The sequence below is a fragment of the Vombatus ursinus genome, unplaced genomic scaffold (assembly GCF_900497805.2).
Source record: "Vombatus ursinus unplaced genomic scaffold, bare-nosed wombat genome assembly UNPS02014818.1, whole genome shotgun sequence".
NCBI classification, from domain to species: domain Eukaryota; kingdom Metazoa; phylum Chordata; class Mammalia; order Diprotodontia; family Vombatidae; genus Vombatus; species Vombatus ursinus.
The window spans coordinates 61188491-61211340 of NW_020954596.1; the positions used below are offsets into that span (position 1 = coordinate 61188491).

The 22850-nt window shown below is 33.9% G+C and overlaps 1 protein-coding gene across 3 annotated transcripts in view; it reads left to right on the forward strand.

Moving 5' to 3' along the window:
* Positions 1 to 22850, forward strand: part of EXOC1 (exocyst complex component 1) — a 62360-nt gene that overhangs the window by 23511 nt on the left and 15999 nt on the right. The window contains exons 9-15 of one of the 3 annotated variants that reach the window (XM_027836432.1): positions 5460 to 5609; positions 10901 to 11006; positions 15073 to 15117; positions 16290 to 16453; positions 18037 to 18144; positions 19563 to 19639; positions 20452 to 20680. In XM_027836432.1, coding sequence (XP_027692233.1) covers positions 5460 to 5609; positions 10901 to 11006; positions 15073 to 15117; positions 16290 to 16453; positions 18037 to 18144; positions 19563 to 19639; positions 20452 to 20680 — 879 coding nt within the window. The remainder of the gene's footprint in view (positions 1 to 5459; positions 5610 to 10900; positions 11007 to 15072; positions 15118 to 16289; positions 16454 to 18036; positions 18145 to 19562; positions 19640 to 20451; positions 20681 to 22850) is intronic. The other 2 variants (XM_027836434.1, XM_027836433.1) reach the window with 2 other exon arrangements.

The window sequence follows — 22850 nt, forward strand, 5'->3', positions numbered from 1 at the left end:
GTCTGTTTTCCTTATAGAGATATTTGTTTTTCTGTATGGTGCTTACTGTTTTACTGGCAAAAGGAGATCAACACATATAAAGTAGTAACAGACAATTTGGGGGATAGTGTGAGGTATGGACCAGTGTCACCTATGTCAGGAACTCAGTGTATGAAAACATCCTCTACCAGTTCAGTTTTGCAACTATTCTGCAACTTATAGTCCTAGAGAGTTACTTGAGGCACTGAGAGGTTAAGTGACTTGTCCACGGCAAGTCCAATGGCTGGACTGGAATTCCAGTCTTCCTGGCCATTTCCAATGATACTGTCTGTACTCTAGCTATCTTCCTCATCCTCCTTCCACTTGTACCTGGATTCTGCCTGGGCTGTAATAAATGAGCTTTCATCTTATTTGCTAAGAACCAGGCTTCCACATCAGTTTTTGGCCATTTCCAAGTCATGCTGAGCCATGCCTATTGCCCCTCACCTCCAAACACACCTCTAGTTTCCCTACTGTGTTGCCTTTCCCCATTAAAATATGAGCTCCTTGAGGCAAGAACTGTCTTTCTTGCTTTTGTTGGTATCCCCAACAGTTAGTACAGTGCCTACACATAGTAAATGCTAAATAAATGATTTTTCATTTGTTCATTCCTTACTCCATGGCTAGCTTTATATCTACCATGCTGCTTCTTAGTACCCAACAATTTAGAACAGTATATGATTAAGAAAACAAATCTATCAGAATTAGAAAGATCAGATCAAGCTACCTTGAGGTAAACTAGATTTAGATAAATAAAAGTTAGGAGGAAAGAATATTCCGTATGGTGGTAATAACATGAAGAAAGGCGGAAATAGGTGTGCTATGTTTGTGGAACAGTGAAAAGGATAAGGAGGGGAAGGTAGGTTGGGACCAGGTAACAGAAGACATTGAAAGCCTGGCAGAGGAGTTTAAAATAGTGTGTAAGAAATAGGGAGTCATTGAAGGTTTTTGTATGGAGGAATGATATAGCGAGAGTCAGATTAATGAAGATTAGTCTGACAATTCTCTGTAGAACTGGTTGAAAGAATAAGAGATGAAAGTTCATGGAAACAAGTAAGAAAAAAAAAAAGAAACCTTCATCTTTGAAACATTCAAAAGTCACCCCAAGAAAGAAAAATTTAAAAGGTAGGTCCCATGTCAGACCTAAAAGGTTACTAAGTTAGCTTGTAAGAGCCAAGCAATATATTCACAGAAGTTGGCATGTTCTGTCCAAAAAGTCAGTGAATTATCCTCCATAAAAAGTAAACCTAATTGCTTTATTAGTTCCATTTGAACATTCCCATTCTAATGGATAAAATATTTAAACTGAAAGAGATGGAATACTTATAGAAAATGTTAAATCATAAATCATACTATGATATAGGATTCTCCACTGGAGGACTAGAATTTTAAATTGTTTCAGTCAATATGATGGTTAAATTAGTGGAAACAAATAAGGCCTTCCTTTGCCATCACCATTTGCATTAGGAAAAAGCTGGCCACTTAGACTAATTGGATTCTTTCAAATTTTGTATGGTATATATTTGACCAGACTTTGAAAAATATTTATCTTCAGTGCTTTAGATTCTTCCACTTTCTATGTTCATATAGATCATTAGAGCATGGGAGAGGCATTTGGGAACCCTTATGTCACTGATGAATGATTAAATTTTGGTTTAATCCAGTGTCATGGTTGTTAACATAGAATATATAATCCATCATTGTCTTTGAGAAGTTGACTCTTAGGGGCAGCTAGGTGGCGCAGTGGATACAGCACCAGCCCTGAAGTCAGGAGGACCTGAGTTCAAATCCGGCCTCAGACCAAACAGTTACTAGCTGTGTGACCCTGGGCAAGACACTTAACCCCAACTGCAAAAAAAAAAAAAAAAAAAAAAGTCGATTCTTATGATAGTTTGTAAGAATCCCTTTCTCTTTTTGCCTGCCATTATGTCTTCTGTTTCATTAAAAAAAATCGTCAAGAAAGCTTTCTTTAACCTGTATTGAGAGCAAAGGTATTGTGAGTTTGGATTATGGAAAAAAAAAAAAAAGGATTTAAGTTGAAAAATACTATGGGTGTAAGTGGTACATAATTATGTAATTGATTTTTCTCTGATATTCACTTAGCATTCATCTCCCCCAGAAACTATTGTCTACCATCAGTAATTTCTATTTTTATTACAGTTTTGTGTACTTCAGAAGATTTCTAGCTATGAGAATCTGGCTTCCTCAACTAATTACAATTCTAATATTCAAGAACATTAATAATAGGAATAATTAAGTGAGAAATAAAGAAAAATGCATGTGCCATTTTTTATATTCCTTTGGCTATTTCTTTTATAGCTGCTTATTTTACTTTATTTCTGCAGAAAAGTCATAATTCTGAGATTATGCCACTGTCAACATGACAGAAATGATTATACTTTTAGTGCTATAATGATACTATGAAAATTAAGGGGAAAAGAAACTGGAAAAAAACCCTTGAGTTTTCATTTAATACATAGAAAGGATAAGCAGAAAAATGAAATTACATTTTGATACATAATGAAGCATGAAAACCCTTCTTTTGCCATCAGTTTACATAAATGTCAAAGGATCTTTATTTCATTATATGGTAAAATGAAATCTGTAGAAGACCACCTATTTTCAGTGCCCAGCTGTCAGAAAGAAGAGTACTTCAGTGGATCAGGATGATGTCAATTTCCTGAAGCAAGTTTTGCAATATTTACCTATTAGACACATCTTTTTTATGTATGTTTAATATTTTGGTCATAGTTCAATCACATTACCTCTCACCTGGGCTATTGCCTCCTAATTGGCCTACCTGCTATTGGTTTTACATCTTTCCAATCCATCCTCCTTATAGTTGCCAAAACAGTCTTCCTAAAGATAGGCTTATCTGTATCATTTCCCTTCTCAAAAATCATCAGTGACTCCATATTGCTTCTAAGATAAAATATAAACTCCTCAGCTTAGGATTTAAAGTCATTAACCTGCCTTCAGCCTGCCTTTCCAGACTTATTTTATGTTACTCCTATTTATATAGTCTAAGGTCATAGAAGGTTGGAAGGGACCTTAAAAGCACTCTAATCCAACCTTATCATTTTAGAGAGGAGGAAACAGGAGAAAATGACAGAGGCAGGATTTGAGTTCCAGAGATTCCAAATTCAATGCTCTTTTCACTGTAATGTTGCCTTGACATTCCAGCCAATCTGGCCAATCTGTTGGCCTAATTAACCTTGCATCTCTTGCCTGGTGGCTTTGTGTAGGTTATTGCTCATAACCTGGAATGTACTCCCTTTTAGATTCTTGATATATCTTGTACAATCTCATAAATCGTGCTACCTCCTACAGGAAATGTGTGTACATATCCCCTGTTAGAATGTGATCATCTAGGGGGGCAGCTAGGTGGCACAGTGGATAGAGCACCAGCCCTGGATTCAGGAGGACCTGAGTTCAAATCCGGCCTCAGACACATAACATTTACTAACTGTATGACCCTGGGCAAGTCACTTAACCCCATTGCCTAGCCCGGAAAAAAAAAAAAAAAGAATGTGATCATCTTGAGTGCAAAGTACTCTTTTGTCTTTGTCTCCTTCACATTTAGCAAAATGCCTCGTCCAGTCCTGTGATTGCATTGGATATACATAGTTCACTTAATAAGTGGGGATTTTTTGAAGGATCTACTCTATGCCAGGCATTGGGGATACAAGTTTTATCTAAAATTACTTGATATTTTTTGTTCAGATTTTATCTAGATATTCTTTTTTTAGTGATGGAACAAAAAATAAAGATATGTATATATCAGAGAATAGAAGCAAAAAAATCATTAGGTCAAAAATATTGAGACTAGGGGGCAGCTAGGTGGCATGGTGAATGGAGCACTGGCCCTGGAGTCAGGAGGACCTGAGTTCAAATCCGGTCTCAGACGCAACACTTACTAGCTGTGTGACCTTGAGCAAGTCACTTAACCCCATTGCCTAGCCAAAAAAAAATAAACAAACAAAAAAAAATTGAGACTATTCTACATAAGCATAAACATATGATTCCTTTTCAAGCCAGTAAGCCTGCTGCATGCAGTAAATGGAAAGTTAGAATTATTTAACTTTGGGGAAATTTTATAATCTTTTGCTTGAATTTAATTTGTAAATAATGTAGGAAGGTAGATTATTGTATTTAAATTGCTGATTTAGCTTTAGGCATATCCTTTAAAAAGTGTTTCCATTTTAACCTAAAATGCAAACAGAATGAAACTCACAGGAAGTACAACTTGAATATTCAGTAAGATTCTTTAAATATTGAGTTATGTTCATACCCGTTTTCAGCAAATTTCTTTGTAAACTTTTTTCTTAACAATTCAAAAGAATTAAATCCTGTTTCTACATACTATTAAAAATTTGATCTTTATGACAGCAGATATTTTAAAATGATGGTTAACATTAAATTAAAGATTAAGCTATGTTAACTGATTTTCAAGTGACTTAGTTTAGCTCTCCGTCTTGCTTTTCTAACTGTCCAAGTTGATTCAGTATGTTTTTCACGTAAGGATAATCTTATTTGATGAGAACAAATCAGATAGTATGCCAGCACAACAGACATTTGGCTCCAAAGGTCTTACGAGTTTCTTTGACTATTTACTTAACTAACCTTTCCCCTAAAGTCAGATTTATGCTATTAAATTTTTCCATGTTGATGTAAAAAGGCATTAAAGAGAGGAGTAGGCCAGCTGCCTTAGATAAGGCTTTGATTTTGGCTCCCAAACAGTGAGAGAAATTGCCAGTGACTAAAAGCTAGATATTTAAGAAGAAAATCTGGAAGAATTTTTTTGCATCACAGAATTTTTTTTGTAAAAAGAGAAGAAATGAGTCAGGAGCTCTTGACTCCTTGCACATCATTTTTTTCATTTTTCAAATGAAGGGACTAGATGAGTCCTAAGATTCTTTTCATATTCTAAAGTCCCATGATTCTATGAAACAGATTTTTCTATGTCCCAAGTACACTATGGCTGGGGTGGGGAAAGGGATGCCATAAATGTAAACACATTCTATTGTAAATCAGCTCCCTGTTTGATGTGTTTATTAATGTTCTGTGTATGTGTATGTACGTTGTATACATGTATATATATAAATGTGTGTGTATATCTTTAAAAGTTGATCTAGGAAATCATAAAATTAAATGTGAGAGATGAGCTTTAATTAAATCAACTAATCATTTAATTTTCTAATGGTTACATTTTAAAAATAACTTAGTGCATTATCAGAATGCCATTCGTGCTAGTAAATCATTATTTTGTAGAGGTGATCTTAATTGGCAGTGTATAGCCTATATTTAAAAAAAAAAAAAGTACTAACTTTTCAGTTTTTCGTTTTTGCCTTGCAAAATTCTGTCATCACTTCAGTTATTCATTAGTAGTCATGATGTTTCTGTATGTATGTGAATAATTAATTCAGTTCTATTTTCTTTAGGGACATGACCAGAGTTCCACTCTTGCGCAGCACTCCATTGAATTGACATTGCCTAATCACCATCCCTTCCACAGAGACTTGCTCCGATATGCCAAGTTGATGGAGTGGCTAAAGAGTACAGATTATGGAAAATATGAGGGACTAACAAAGGTATGGATTTAACATTCAGATAAAGTATTTCACCAAGTTACGCAATGTTATCTACTAGAACTAAAAGGATATGTATTCCCAAAATTATATTTTTTAAAACTATTTCTTTGGAATTCTTATCTAAAGATGAAAAAGAACTTACTTTCAACCTCCAGTTTCTGAAATTGATCTTTCAGATCTCCTATGCATCCTTTTAACAGCTAAAATCCAGTGGCTCAGTCCTATCCCTCATCCACCTTGATCTCTACAACTTTTTACACTGTTTATCATCCCTTCTTCCTGGACACACTTCTGTCTTGGCTCCTTTGACACTGTTGTCTTCCTGCTAGTCACGCTGCTACTTCTTGGTCTACTTTGTTGGAACATCTTCCATCTTCCACCCTTCTAAGTGTATGTCCCTCTGAGACAGGAGTGGGGGAACCTTGGGGCCACATGTGCCCTTCTATGTCCTCTGGTATGGCTTTTTGACTGAGTCCAAGTTTTACAGAACAAATCCTTTTATTAAGGGGATTTGTTCGGTGAAGTTTGGATTCAGTCAAAGGGCCACTCTTGAGGACCTCGAGGGCCACATGTGGCCTGGAGACTGCAGGTTCTCCACCTCTGCTCGCTTTTATTGGACCTTCTCTATCTTTGTTTTTTCCCCTGGTGAGCTCATCAAATCCTGCACTTAATAGATAATTTCCAATTTTATATATCCAGACCTAATATTGTTCCCTTAATTTGCCTGAGATTCTGATAAAACATTTAGCAGGTTTCTAGCAGGCAAATTTTGGGAACAATATTAGGTCTAGACATGTAGGATATAGACGATACAATTAGGATTTATCTACATTAAAGGGAGTAATACTTATAAAACAGTTTGGCTTTTCTGGATGAAGGAACAACTTAGTTTACTACCACTATGATTTTATTGGTGTAGGGAACTCCAAGTGAGCTAATGTGTAATCACCTGCTCTGCATGTTATAGTCTTATAGAATTGTATGGATCATTGAACATTTAAGTGATTTGCCCAGAGTCAGCAGTAGAATTTGAACTAACTGTCTCTGAGGCTAGCCTTCTATTCCCTACACCACACAGCCTCTTATTGACTACTTCTTATATTCTGAAATTCCAGAATATACTGACAACCTTTTAAAAGATTTCACGTGATAATTTTTTTTTTTAATTCATAGACACTTTTCCTCTAGGAAGGAGCATGGTGAGGCTGACATGCAGGGTTTCATTGGGTGCTCTGTTGTATGTGATTACTGCTGGTGGGTAAACAAGACATTGTGGCAATAAGGCTGCAGAAAGCAGGTATGGGGCAGCTATTCCCAAGGGAAGCAGGTGGGAACACCTGTGGATAATAGTTGTAGGAAGTAAGATAATAGGATGAGGCTCCTTTCAACCTTCTGCTCGGAAGTGGCAGTAAAGAAGACAAAGATGAGAGGACCAAGTCAAGTATACATAGAGGAAATCTGTGCCAGGGATAACAGTTTTGAGAGCTTTAAGAGATATAACATCAGGATATCTGAAAGAGGAGAAGATACTCAATGATTGGAAGAAAACATGGATAACACAATGGGAAAATGATCAAAAGATACTGTTTTCAAAAGAGAAAATTTTAACTATTAATTATTTGATGGGCATCCAAATGGCTTAGTGGAAAGATTGCTGAGTCTGGAGTCTGAAAGACCTGAGTTCAAATTCAGCCTCAGGCACTTACTAGCTGTATGACCCTGGGCAAGTCATTTAACCTTGTTTGCATCAGTTTCCTTATCTGTAAAGTGAACTGGAGAAGGAAATAGCAAATGACTCCAGTATCTTTTCCAAGAAAACCCCAGATGGGATCACGAAGAGTTGGACACGACTAAAAAACAACTGAACAACAAGAAGTTATCATTTGAAAAACTGCTCACCTTTGCTGATTAGCGCCAACCTTCAGCTATCATTCTACACATATTGAACTGACAGAAATAAAAGCAATGAGATTCAGTGCTGGTGGGATTGTGGAGAAATAGGTACATTACTTCATTGCTGATGGAATTTCAAACCAGTAGACTTTTGGGGGAAAGTAGTCTAACAGTATGCAGTAGAAGGTACAGATATTATAATACATTTGACCTATTAATACCTTTGTTGAGAATATACCTTGATAGCTTCTTTTTTGATCTGTTTTTGATTATGTTATCTGTTCAAAGATTTTCTTAGCTACATTACTGGTAATTGCAAAAGATGGAAGCATCCTATTTGTCCATTAGGTGACTGGCTAAATAAATTGTGGTGCTATTATTATAGAATGCTATAAAGCAACTAAGATCAACAACTGTGAGAAATATTAAAAGACTTTTATGAAATAATGCAAAGGGAACAAAGCAAAACCAAAAGAATAGTATTTGTTAATCACAACTTTATAAGAGGAAAAGTAAATGGGAATGAATGGAAAAGAAAAAAAATCCTGAATGAGGCTTAGAGCAACTAAAGAGTTGCTGTGACATTTTCTAAATGCAAAATATTAGCTTCCATTGAATTAATGTTGTTCACAGTTTAAATATGTGTGGGGGGAAATTGTCGTACCGTCCCTTTTCAAGCAATGTTTATATAGAAAATATTCTTGTAGACTTTGAGCACATGCATGAGGAAGTTTGGGAAGAAGCTTATTTAAATTCAGCAGCATTAAGTAGCAGCATTGTGCGGATATTTCTGCTGGGCACTTGGGGAGATCTGTAGGTGAAAGTGCTTCTTATATCAGTTTATCTGTCCATTGACCTGGTAGTTATGTCTTAGAGTCATACAGCTAATAAGTGTCAGAGGTTCGTTTTGAACCCAGATCTTACCATGTTTTCAGTATTATTGTTCTTTCATCATATGTAATATAATATTTATGAATGTAATTTTAAGTGAAGAGGCAAGTATTTAGCCAATCTATAGATGCTTTTGTCTCATTTCATGCTCAGAGTGTGTTTTTGTTGACAATATTCATACTCTTTACAATGAAATTGACATATTTCCCAGGAATGTAATTTCATCTTGTGGTTTGAATTCTTGACAAACTAAATATTTTGGAGTGTAATCTAATTTTGGTTACTAAATTGTTACCAAGTAACAGGAAAAAATAAAGGAGCTAGTGTTCCTTCGGAAGATATGATAGTGACTAGTGAGCCCATTTGACTGCTGTCACAGTTGTACATACATCTTCATCTGGGCAAGGACCTGATGTTTATTGTTCATAATTAGAACTTATGGAAATTAATAATAAGCACTGCTATTATTTGAATGGATCTATTTGTTCCCAGGTCCACAACCCCCATTAAGATTATGTGGCTCTGACTATACATCACATTGAGACGTTTCATTTTTGCCTGGTTGGAAAATAACCATCATCTTCAAACTTTTTAATTTGATGATCACCATGAAATTACATTAGCTCAAAACGGCTTCCCCCAGCTATAATTCTTGTATGCAACTTTTGCTACACTGTTATTTTTTTTAAGAAGTCAAATAGTCAGATTCATTGTTTATGTTGTTCTTGAGCATTTGGTTTAGTGGGAAGAGTAGTTGTCCTTGAGTCAGTGGATCTAAGTTGGAGTCTTGGCTTTGACATTTACCAGCTGTGTGATGTTAGGCAAGTCATTTAATCTTTGTGTGCCTCAGTTTCCTCATCTGTAGAGAGGAGGAGTTAATAATAACTTGTAATGCTTATCTCACAGTATTATTATGAAGAAAGTGCTTTATAAATGTTAATATGTAAGTGTGAACTGCCATTATTATTCATTTAATAAGGGGTGACATTGGTTTAAATTAAGTTGATGTCTCAGTCACTTTCAGGTAAGCCACAAATGGCTGTCTTCAGGACTAGAGCAAAATATACTTTAAAAAATTAATGGGTGAATACTTACGTTGGTAAAGCGAGTCAGCATTTACGCCCAGTACTAGGCGGTAGTAGGTCTAAATCCCTTAAAAATACAAAGTAACACTTGAGCATCTGACAAATGCTCATATTTATTGTCTATTAAAGTCAGGGAGTTGTCTTAAAAACCTGAAGAAACGATAACCACTATGATTACTAAAGCTATTAAGTCCCAATGGGTACATGAGACTTCCCAATGAAATGGGGACTAGTGTTACATTTTTCATTTAACACTGTATAGGTATACTTTCAACATATGTAAAGATCATGTGGAAAGATTGTTTATTTCACTCATTTCTTGTAGGGACTGAGAAATTCTATAGAAATTATAATGATTATTAATATAAAATGTACACTGAGAAAGACATCATCCTTCTTAAAATTGCATTAAAATTTTAATCACATTTTTGAGTAATGTTTTCTGTAAGAACACATCTCTAAAATTATGACAGTCAACAAAACTTATGCAAATATTTGCTTTATATTTACCTAATCAAAAATGTATAATTTCATGTAAAATAAGTTGAGGCTGACAAAGAATCTCCATAATAATAATTTTAAAAATCTGCCCACCACACTTCTCCCAGTATGAATTTGTTAAACACAATCTTTGGCAATTGGTTTAGCCCTTAATGGAAGAATTTGTAGCCTCCTACTCATGGTTAAAGGAATGCCCTAAGAGTATAAAATATTTTTGTGTGACTTTGAGTAAGTGAAAAATAAAAGCATGTTATGTGAAAAAATGTTAGAGACATTTAACTGAAGTTCTCATTTAGTGATGACCACTATTAGGAGATAATTCATTAGTATTACATTTAAAATAATTTATTTTATGTCATGTAACAGCTTGTCCCAAACTAATTTGGCCTTGGAGATTGAATAGAACCCACTTAATGCAAAGCTGCACAATAAAAGACACTGTTGGGAGTGGACTTTAAGAGGGAACAAGTGTGTCAGTCAGAACCAGAGTTACCACTTCATCTGAGGACCTGTGTTTGGGAAAAGTAAACCACAGTAGGAATGATGAGGAGTGGGGGAGGGCGGTGCTTTTCTCTCGGCTCTGCCTTTTCCTCATGGACACTGCCTTCTGCAAAGCCAGGGCGGGTGGCAGGTAAGTAGGGATCTCCTAAGTCTTGTACAGCATCTCCCACTCTGAGACAGAACTTCTGTGTTGGGAGAAGAGATAATTCCTCCTGGACAGATCACTAGCTTAAAAATTCTCCTGTGGAGCATACTTTGGGAAACACTAATTTGTGGAAATAGATCAAATAAAACTTCAGACAATTATACTTTTAAGTCAAAATTTTGAGTGTATTTTAATAGTTTTTTTTTGTTAATTTAAAAAATTTGTATTGTTGAATTTGTTTATGTTAAAATATGCTTACTGTTTTTTTATTTAAGAATTACATGGATTATTTATCAAGGCTATATGAAAGAGAAATAAAAGATTTCTTTGAAGTTGCAAAGATCAAGATGACAGGCACCACTAAAGAAAGCAAGAAGTTTGGTAAGCAATGCTGTCTGAGTTCAATGGACTTTTTCAACTTTGTACTTTTAACTGTGACAATAATTACTGAATTTTTTTTTAAGGCATCTGAAGTAAGAAAGGTACAAACAGTAAGTAGGAATGAAAGGGTAGATTATTAAATTGTCATCTATACTATAAAAAAAGAGTCACTTATTGGTATTGATTGTGCAGAAAGGATATTATGAATGCTAGAATATGTAGCTATACACAAATAATGTAATTTGAAATTAGATATCCTGAAAAAAAGTACTGAGAAACAAGGAGTCCCAGTATTGATTCATGAATTCCATACTGCCTTTCTTTGCATCACTTCTACCAAGTTTCTTAACCTATTGCTATCATTTGGGAAATGGAGAATATTCCTACTGTCTGTCTATTTTCCTGGCATTCTGAGAATGCATTAAAATTTGGTAAAGGGATTTTTTTTTCTTTCAAGAAACTAAAATGCTACAATGTGTCTCTTCTAACAGTACAGCTTATGTCTTTCCTTCCTTTGGGAAAGTAAAAATCCCCATATTAGTTTTTATGACTTCAAAATATGTTTAAATGGGAACTGTGGTTGCAAAATTACTTGAAAAGATAGCTAGTAAAAGTATCAGGTTGTGAAGTTAGTTATTTATCTGCTAAGGCCACATTCTGCTCTTGCATGTACCCATCCCTGGAGCTCCCCTTGGAAGGAGTTATGTGCCTATTCAAGTCAAGATTTAGCCTTAAATGGCTACAAGATTGTTCTCAGTGTGTCTGCATAGCTCCCCTTTAGATTAATGAGTTTAACATTTGTTTGTTGAAAGGAGCCTGTACCCTAAGCAGCTTTGATAATTAGGAACCTTTTTCTAAAAATGAAAAAAACTTGAAAATGACTTGATCTTACAGTACATCATTTGAAAGTGTTATTTACAGTGGAAAAACCTACCTTTAAAAAAAAAGCAGTTTTGTCATTTGCTATTCAAAGAAAAAAATGAATCAAATATGTATTTCTAAGAATTGGATATACTGGTGCAAACATGATTTTGTTTGCTATAGCATATCCAATTTATTCCAGCACATTTATCATATGAATATATGGTGCTCTAATAAGAATACAGTATGAATGTGTTGTCTTCAGGACAGCTTGGGGACAATTGGCTTTGGAAAACACAAATGCTAACTCATCCTAAAGGTTAACTGTTTCAAAATAGCAATGTGTTTATTTCCCAGTTAATGTTTTCACCGTTGACTTGTGATGCTTTTTTCTGAGTGAAGAAATTATGATTTGAACAGTTATTTGTCTGATTGTTGTCATCAAGTATATTTGTCACCTCTTGTTAGTGAATAATTTTATTTGGGGGAAAAGAACTCTTCTTTGATGCATAAAAATGATATAATACAAAGTATTTATATCTTTCAAACAATCCTTATGGGTTAATCCCAATGGTATAATAATTTATTTTCTTTTGGGTTGCCAAGTATAAAATTTATGTCAAAGTAAAGGAAATAATAAAAGCAAAACACTATGAGCTTCTTGGAATAAAAATGCTGTTTAATTCAGGGGTTACAGTAATATTTTTTAATTGTTAAGTTTAAAATAAGGTGGCGATAAACTTTTTAAAAGACCTCATTTTTACTTTACTAAACTTTTCTTAAATGAGTTTGTTAAAAAGATAAAAGAAAATTAACATAGTGTAATTTCGAGCATAGTCTTTCATTTAAAAAGAGTATTAAATTATATCTTTCCCTTCTTCTACCTAATGTGATGAAGGCATAAGTTATTAAAAGAAAAAAATTCTCTACATAAAATTTGGATTATAAAAAGCAATTTGGTCCACCTTAGTTTTGTAGCATTTTAAAGCTAATTTTCAAATTACATCCAAATGATTTACTAAGTTTTAGCTAAAATTGGACTTGAACTTTTGAAGATAAAAGTGTATACTATAGCTAAAAGCAAAATAATTATTTGGCAAATAATTGCTGAATTAATTTGGATTTGGTAATAATAAGTATAATTATTGCTTTTTATATATTTTAAGTGATCTGTATTTGCCATTTTATTTAAGTTTCAAATGCAATTAAACTTGCTTAGGGCATTTTTGGGGTGCCACATACTGATGGAAAAGAGAATAGTATTTTGTATGTCTATTCCAAAAGAGTTTTATAGACAGAATTTCTGCTTTTTGTGCCAGGAAATCTGTTTTTAGTCATTCTTGAAGTAAATATCATCTGCTTAGTTTAAATTCAAAATAAATGAAAGATAACTGGCACAAAAGTGTTGTTCTTGCACATGGTATTCATATATACCATTTCCTATTGTCCTTCTTTGAACGGTAACTGTTTAGAAATTCTTAGGATTGTTTTTCGGAAGTGATACTTTGGGGTTTTTTTTATTAAATTTGTATTTAATAACTCTGATTTAGGAGCAAGGATTAAGAACCGTGAAAGCAGTTACTTATTGTTTTTCTTTCTAAATCTTAATTAGGGTAAATTTATCATTTTTATTTCATTTAATTATATAAGGCACCAAATTTTAAACATATATATATATAAAATCTATGGAACTCTTTAATATTCCTAATAATGGGTCATTTTTTTTTAATCTTATATATCTTCCTCATACTGAGAGCTCCTATTGATTTCAAAAGGTAGTTCTACAAAAGGACAAAAGATTCAAAAAATTCTACAAAAGGACAAAAGAATCAAAAATATCTCATACTAGCCAAAGATTTTTGTAATTTTTTGGAGGTGGGTAGGGAGGGGGGAAAAAGATGAGTTATTTAATTTAAAACCTTTCTTTGTGATATACACAAATTCAGCTTATTAGTAAGACCTATAGATAACAAAAAAATTTTGTGAGCCCCCAGATTTTTCAGATTTCTGATTGTCAGGTCAATCATTGGTAATTGGGTATTTGGCTTTGAGTAATTGGCTTTGACTCCTAGAATAGAGAACCACTTGGAATTTTGTGCTTTGATCTTGAACTACAAATATAGCACAGTAACACCACTCCAGTATACTAGAAAGTACTCTGCAAACAAGTAGTTGACTCCTTACAACAAGGTGCATAATTTAGGTGTGCATTAGCCCAACATTTTCTCTTCCCTCAGATTTTTTATAAGGTTTTAGTTTTATTTAGTTTAGATCCAAATTAGTTATGTTTTTATTTTCTGTTTCATTTTGTGGTTCTTTCCTTGCTCTCTTACTTGGTCTCTTTAAATTATTTTCCCAGGTCAAAATATTTCACAAGATGATCTCTAATTAAAATGAAATTAAACAAAAAGGAAAGATAAAAGAAATGCCAAATGATACAAAGAAACTCAATTTAATACCTTTACTTGCAAATAGTCAATGAGCAGCTTCTGTTTAGGACTGAGGAATTGCAGACTGGAAATAATTTTTTCCCCTGATAATTTTATAAAGCCTTCATTAAATTTCATGAAGCTGGGTACTAAGAGATTCAGTTTGAAGCCCTCTTCATGTGGTTATATTTTTGGCAAAATAAAAAAACCATTTAGCACAGTGGAAACAGGTTTCAGGAGCCATCATTAACAATGAATATTGAATTCCGTCTCATAGAGCACTTGCCTTGTAAGTTGAGCTTTTCTGTCAAATAGATGATATGTTTCTGTCTGTGGTGTAATGAACTACTTTATAATAGATTTCCACTGCACTAAATGATGTAATGAACATTTCTTCATAAATGATATTTGTCCCAATATCTAAATGTAAGGCCACTACTTTGATTAAATATTTATATGTTAAATATATATGTGGATAAGTATCCATATATATTTCATCATAAAAGTTTTTAAAAGTTTCAACAAATATTTTGTAACCTATATTTGAATAAAATATTTTTTAAAATGCATCATATTTGTAGAACTTTCTCACATATAATTTCTAGAACAATAGCTGACAACTAAACCTGTGTTTGCAACTGTAGTTATCTGATTCTCATAGTTCTTTGCATGTGTCTTTCAAACTAGAGCTTAACTTCCTCTTGTGCATGTTTTGTGTGAAATGCAGTTTATTAACTTGTCTTTGTCTTTGATGCTTGCAACCTAATCCATCCCAGCTACACTGCCTCGAAAAGAAAGTGCTGTCAAACAAGAAACAGAGAGTGAGTATGATTAGTGCATCAGCAGGTATTCTCAATGCATGTTTGTTTATGTGTAGAAATTAGTTATATGTCACAAAAAAAGTTAACACCAGAGCTATTGATTGTTCTAAGTTGTATGGTATATGTTAAAGAAATCTAAAATTAGAACAGTGATGAGACTAAGAAATATACAAGGTGGTTAAGCTTATTTGTCAGGTGATAGACCATTATGTCAGATGTATGCGAAAAGACTAACTGACATTTCTGTTTTCAGGTTTGACCTAGTAGGACTTAATTTAAGTCTCATGGTTGGGGCCAAATATTTCATAATCAAGATATGATTTTTATTAAATTTCCTCCTGTATTTCACTATTTTTCCTCCTGACCTAAACCAACTAAATGAAAACTATCCAAGAAGAATAGAAAAATGGTTTTTCCATGGCCTATTTTTCCCCCACTTTCTTCTTTCATAGTCTTGTTTAATCGATTTTTTGTCACCAGAAGATGGACTTATCTTCTGGCTGCCTAGTTGCCATTTTCACCTTGGGTGTTTGCTGCATATCTTTATATAGGTATGCTTAACATCTAAAAACTGGAGTCTTCCATATTATAGTTAATAATATTTATAAGTATTATAGTATAAATAAAAGTAAATGTTTATAAGTATATTCTCAGCCTTTGAAGAGTTTCATTTAAGCATTGTCCTTTATGTTGAAAGCAGAATTCTATTTTTAGGATAAGGCATCTGAATATAATGTAGAAGGGAGTGATAGTAAGATTGCTTGTATTCTCCAAAAGTAAATAAAGGTTGTGTCAGCTAACACCACATTAAGTAGACCAATAAGGTCTGTTCACTCTTAGTTTTGTATTTTTAAAGCTTTGAGGTACCTTGTACAGAGCCAGCCTGGTGTACCACTACACAATGTAACACCAGATTCTTCTATTTGAAGTAGAACCCTCCTCAGTTTCTGAAATGATTGGGAATAAGGGTTAGAAGTGGGGGTTTTAAAAGACAACAAAAACAAAACAAATTTTACCTTGGCCCTTGCTCATAAAAAGGAAAGAGACCATGCATTGCTAGGCATGGCATGTAGCCTTTGTAGAACCAGGACCTCAGAGTAGTAACCTTGGTTTATGCTGCACTTTTTTTCCCCATCTAGGCCATTCTCTTTCATAGTTTCATTATTTCATAGGTCTTCATGGAAGTTCTGGGAAATTGACTGGATCTACATCTAGCCTAAATAAACTCAGCGTTCAGAGTTCTGGAAGTCGTAGATCTCAGTCATCCTCTTTGTTGGATATGGGAAACATGTCTGCCTCTGATCTTGATGTAGCTGACAGAACCAAGTTTGATAAGGTAAAATAAATAATTGATTTTTAAAAAAAATTTGACATGAAATTTTGCCCCATGGTATAAGTTTACCTTGAAATATTATTTTTCATGGGTACATATATTTAAAAAAGTAAGCATATGGGGGGTACATATGTGTGTGTGTGTGTGTATGTGTGTATTGAGAGAGAGTGGGAAAGGAAGAGAGAAGAGGTAGAGAAGGAGGGCAGGAGAGAGGCAGCCTGGTATAGCAGATTGGGAGCTGGTTTCAAATTCAGGAGGACCTGAGATCGAGTCCCATCTTTGGAATCTACTCCCTAGCTTTGTGATCTTGGACAAAGAACTTCACCTCTCAGTAGTCAGTTCTCTGTAACAGACTCTCATTTGCAGAATTGTTGATCTGAACTGGTAGAGGGGGTTTCCTCACCAATGAAATTACAGGTCCAGACCAAAATATCTATTATATACATGTAGTACGTGTATATATACATACATAGAGTATTTTCATATTGTAATCTAAAAAATAACTTTCCTTGTTTTTTTTAGCTAACATTACATTCAAGAATATGTAATCTTACTGACTGATTCACTACTTAAAAATTTGTTTCTTTTTTATATTCTTAAAGATAAGTATTTCTTTTAAAGATACCCAAAATATGGGTCACCATTTGAGTGACAAACTGAAAGCTGCCTATTCAGTCAAAATTTTATCAGCATTTAATGTAGGATCGCTCTGGCATCTCATGTCTCAGTCCGGTTAAGAAACCACAAAGCATAACAGTGTATTCAGTTTAGATAGCTAATTAAATCCTGTCAAGATTTTGATAAATAAAGGAGTGGGTGACAATGAGTAAAAAGTGAGTAACCCCATGAATAAAATTCTGAATTTGGAATACCTTTAATACAATAGCTATGGGCCATGAACAAGTCATTTAACTTCTGAGCTTCAGGTAACTCTTACCGGAGACTAAAGGTAATATATATTGGTGGAAAGAGATCCTACACCAATGCAATCACAGGTTCTTAATAGCTAGCAGTTTTGAAGCACTTTCAGGTTTGTAAAAGTGCTTTACACGTATCTCATTTGATCCTTACAACAATCCTGGGAGGTAGGTGCTGTTATTATCCCTATTTTACAGATGAGGAAACTGAGAGTAAGAGAGGTCTAAGTGACTTCTCTAGGGTCACACAGCTAATATTTATCTGAGGCTAGATTTGAACTTGGGTCTGGCTCTAAGTCCGGTGTACTGTCCACTTTACCAATTAGTTGCCTGATATGAAAAGGAATGACTGCCATGATAAATACCATAATATATCTTATACTCATAAACATCAGCGAAAAGTTCTAATTTATCTTCTTCCCCTTCCTTCTAGATTTGAAATAAGTAGCAGTTTTATTGGGTGGGCCTTCACCTATAATCTTCAGCCCTGTTATAAGTTTTGAAAATTCCCAGTTTTTTTGTTGTTACTCGCTGTAAGAAGAGCTTTGTCTTGGGATTCATTTGAAGAGATGGAGAAAACATTTTCCCCCTTTAGAAAGAAGCAAACTAAAAGGAAAAATATCGTTATGTTGGCACCATGATTTTACTGATTATTTTGGTTTTCTTTAGATCTTTGAACAGGTTCTAAGTGAATTAGAACCCCTATGTCTCGCAGAGCAGGATTTCATAAGTAAATTTTTCAAACTGCAGCAACATCAAAACATTCCTGGAACTATGGTATGGCTCATATTTAGTTTGGTTATGTTATGTAATGTTGTTAAATATTTTATCAGAATTTATGTATAACTGCAAAAGAAAAGCAGAACCAGATTTCAGACGATATGTATAATTTTGTCCAATGTATGTGGTTTTACAAGATGATAAAAATGAAATAAATAGAAATCGGAAGACCAGAATAAATTTTTCTGAAATGTGTCACACCCCAAATTTTTCATATTAGCAAGAAAAATGCTTTCACTTTTCTTTACAGAACATTTTTATAAAATAGCTATTTAAATTCATCTATCCTTGAAATAAAAATTATGACTGTCAAGATGTATTAACGGATGGCACAGGGTTCATTGCTGGGACAGAATGAAAAATCAGGTGATCTAAATCCTAGTTCTGGCTGTGTTGCTAACGGACTCTGACCCTCGCTAAGTCATTTAACCATCTCAGTTTTCTCATCTGTAAAATGTGGATGATCATAACAACCCTACTCACCTAGCATATTGATTGTTGTGAGGACAGGAGGAAATAAAAATAGACCCCGAAGAATCATGGTGAAACAAGCACTGAGCTTCCAATCTTTGAGTTACCAGAAATATAAATTCCCTAGTACCTTTGGCACCCAGCAGCTTAGGATCTCTCTCATAAATGGGTGTCTCTTTTAGCAAAAGTCTTTCTACTACTGTTACTTAAATGAAAAAAATTAATAATAATGATACATTATAGCTTTTAAAGGGTTAGAAAATAATTTTACCTCAATTGATCATCACAATAAGTGGCAAACTAGACAATATAAATATTTTAACCCCATTTTGCAGATGAGGAAATTGAAACAGAGAGGTCAGTGACTTGTCTAAAATAACACAGCTGGTGAGGAGACTTGGATCCAGGTCTCCTGGAATCAGGTTTGGTATTCTTTTTCCTATATGCTGATATCTTTCTGTGATAATACAAACTTTTTTGAAGTAAATATGTTTAGTAGTAATTCTCTTTTGGAGTTTTAAATGGCATTAAAATCTGATGTTAATGCTGTGGCAGGACAGTAAAACAAAACAAAACAAAAAACCCAACCCAAAAAACTAAAGTTATTATTTAACATTGTCCAGGTTTCTGATTGTTGTAAATTATGGTTTTTTTTCTTAAATGATTCTTAGTTAAAATTTAAATCTTAAGTGCTAGGCAGCAAGTTGAAACATAAAACATAAATTATAAATGTGCAGCTAATTAATAACTAATACTTTTTTAAGACTTACTGTTTTGTAATGTATTCTCTTTTAGGCGCTAATGTTTTAAAGACATGTTAAAGATGAGCGCGTTACTTGATATATTTGATACATAAATGAGCAGGTTATTTGGTATATAAATTAGATTAAATGGACATCATCTTCATTGTCTAATGGTAATAGAAAAATAACTAAATTTTTTAGGCTGAAACAGAAGATTTGGATGGAGGAATGTTACCACGGCAGCATAACTCTGGTGTACTACAGTCTATATCATCTGAGTATGTGCAATTTTTTTTTTTATTTTAGAGAACAAAATTGTAGTTTTCCATAAAGTAAAAGATTTTATTTTTTCCTGTAGTGAAAAGAAATCACAATTAACATTGTGCTCAAAGTCATCAGGTATCATTGTTTACATTTGGGTTTACAGTTAGGATGGTGGTCTCAAATACTTATTATGATTATTACTTGTTGAATTGAAAGTTTCTGTGCATGGTGTAGCATCAGCTTCTGGGTCCCTTGAATTCTTAACTTGGAACAGGGGATAGGGACTGAAACTGCGAATTCATTTGTGTGCAGGAGTTAGCAAACGATGACTGGAGACCATATCCAGCCCAAGCCTGTTTTTGTATGCTGGTGAGCTACAAATCGTTTTTACATTTTTAAATACAATGAATTTGATTTAAATTTTGAAATTTGTATTTTATTTAAATTTAAATATTTCATGGAATTTGGACATCCTATAAAGCTTTAAGCTTTTTGTTTCATGAACACAAAGATGTCACTGACTGTGACATGATTTGCCACACCATCAGTGAAATAATAGCCTTTGAAAGACATTCGGTTTCTTGACACAGTCATATTTGTGTAGCAACTATCAGAGCCTGAGTGTATAAATGGTATTAAATTCTTTCTTAATCAATAAAATATTTATGAAGTGGAAAATAAGATACCTTGTTATTCAAATTTGGGGATTAAGTTATCTTTTCAAGTAATTTTCACTGTTTCATGTGACAACAATTTAGTAGAGTTAGGGAGGAATTAATATGAAATTTGTACCAAATTTTCTGTGCTTTATGTGTTCTTTGAACAGGAAAGATATGATCCGCCAAATGATGATTAAAATATTTCGCTGCATCGAGCCAGAACTGAACAATCTAATTGCATTAGGAGACAAAATTGATAGCTTTAACTCCCTCTACATGCTGGTCAAAATGAGTCATCATGTATGGACTGCACAAAATGTGGATCCTGCTTCTTTTCTAAGTACCACCTTGGGAAATGTTTTGGTGACTGTAAAAAGGAACTTTGACAAATGCATTGTGAGTTTTTTATTACTTAAATTTAGGTAATTATAAATGACCAAATGAATTCAGATACTGCCAACCTTTTTAAGAAGAGGAACTACTTTTCATTTCTCCAAAGCCTTGAAATTGTTGGTAGGGATATACAGTGAAACTGGATGACCAATTTCCTTTTACCATCCTCTAATTTAAATTCCAAAATATAGAATAGGAAGGGTTCATAGTGGTAGCAGCTATCAAATTTAAGAATTAACACATAGGTTGGAATTACAATTTTAGTTATTTCATACATCAGTTTGTTAAGCTAGTTCTAATGGGTATTTTTAAAAATATATATATAGGGAATCAACTTTGTAGTGATAGGCTTCTCTGAACTTGGCTAGGATGGTCCTCAGTTAATAATCCTTCACTTGTCCTATACTCAAAACTTTCCAAATTAATAAGACCTACCAAAGCTTACACTGTTGACCTATGCCTTGAAGAACTCCATATATCTCTACAAGGGTGCTATTTATTGTTTTAAAATACTTAAGTGAAAACACAACAGGTCAATGTTAAGGTTGTTGTGGAAATTGCTTTTTTTTCCTGGTCTTTAGATATATTTTTCCCCCAAAAAAATTTTTTTTGCACAATCAGTATTTGTATTTGTTTAGATTTCAGTAATATGAATTTTTCTAAAAGTGAATAAGTTCAGTTACTTAAATATTTAGCATCTTGATTGACCTTAGTAATAGAAGCCTAGACAAACATGAAATTGATTGAAATTTATGCCTGTTTTTTTGTAAACTTCATTTAAACTAACAACTTCAGTTTTAGCCTAGGCACCATCAAGTGATTTTACTAGATGCTATGAAGAAGTAGTAAAGTTAACTCTTTAAAAACTCATCTTCTTTTATTTTGCCTGTTCAGAAGCAGTAACAATGTGTGGAAAGCCAGAAGGCAAATGGGCAGTGAGAGAAGCAAAAGTAACAAAAGGCCTAGATTCATAAACAAGATAATCGTTTCATATATAAGGAGTTGGTTTATAAAATTCCACTGCTTAATGAGCTTCCAAAATGTGATGGCTTGTTAGTTGCATTTACCAACAAAATAGAACTTTAGATTGCATACCTCTCTTCCAAGAAGATCCCTATTAATATTCATTCCCTGCACTTATTTCTCTTATATTACTCTAATGGATCTATGTTGTCAATTCAGGACTTCCTTCCAACCTTATAGGAAAAGGAAGGGAATAGACATTTATATGGCACCTACTGTGTGCCAGGTACTGTGCTACATGCTTTACAAAAACTATCTCATTAGATTCTCACAACCATCCTTGGAGGTAGGTGCTATTAGTATTTCCATTTTACAGGTGAGGAAACTGAGGCAAACAGGTGAAGTGACTTGCCTAGAGTCACATAGCTAGGAAGTATCCGAGGCTGGATTTGAACTTAAGTCTTTCTGACTCCAGACTCGGTGCTCTATCTACTACTATATCACCTAGCTGCCTTTTTAATTACATTAACACAAAATATTTTTATAGTGTCATGGGATTTAGAGTTAGAAGGTCATATGTAGTTGCAGTCCCTCATTTTCCAGATGAGGAAACAGATTCCTGGAGGTTGAGGGACTTGCCCAAGGTAATGCTAGTAGTCATTGAGCAAAAAAGCCAAGATTTGAACCTAGGCTTTCTCCAAAACTAGTGCTTTTTCCACTAAAACATAATGCCTCTCCTTGTTGATTATCTGAATTCACCGGATCTGCACTTGAGAAATATTCTCCTGCCCTGCCTGCCCCCCCTAGCAAAAAGATAATTGTCTCCATAACTTACACTGTCTGACTGTTGCTCTTTCTTGCATCCTTTTAAAACATGGAATAAGACTCCAAGAAGTGACTGGTTTCCTTCCTTTATGTGCTCCCTAACTCTAAAGTGTCCCTTACTTTTTCTTCCAATCCCCTCTCCTGCCCTAAAAAAACAAAAGTAAATTCCTGTTGTCTTTCAGCTTCTGAGGAATAGTGAAAGTGGCATTTCATTTTGTTTAGAAAGGAGTATTAATATTGCAGAGTAGAAGATTACTGTGTGTTATATCACTTATGGAAAACTTTTCTTTAACATTATTGCTAACACAAATGAAAGTAATTCAAAGAGGATGCAGTAGTAAATAACCTCTCCAGTTATATTTGTGTTCTAAGCATACCCCTGTTT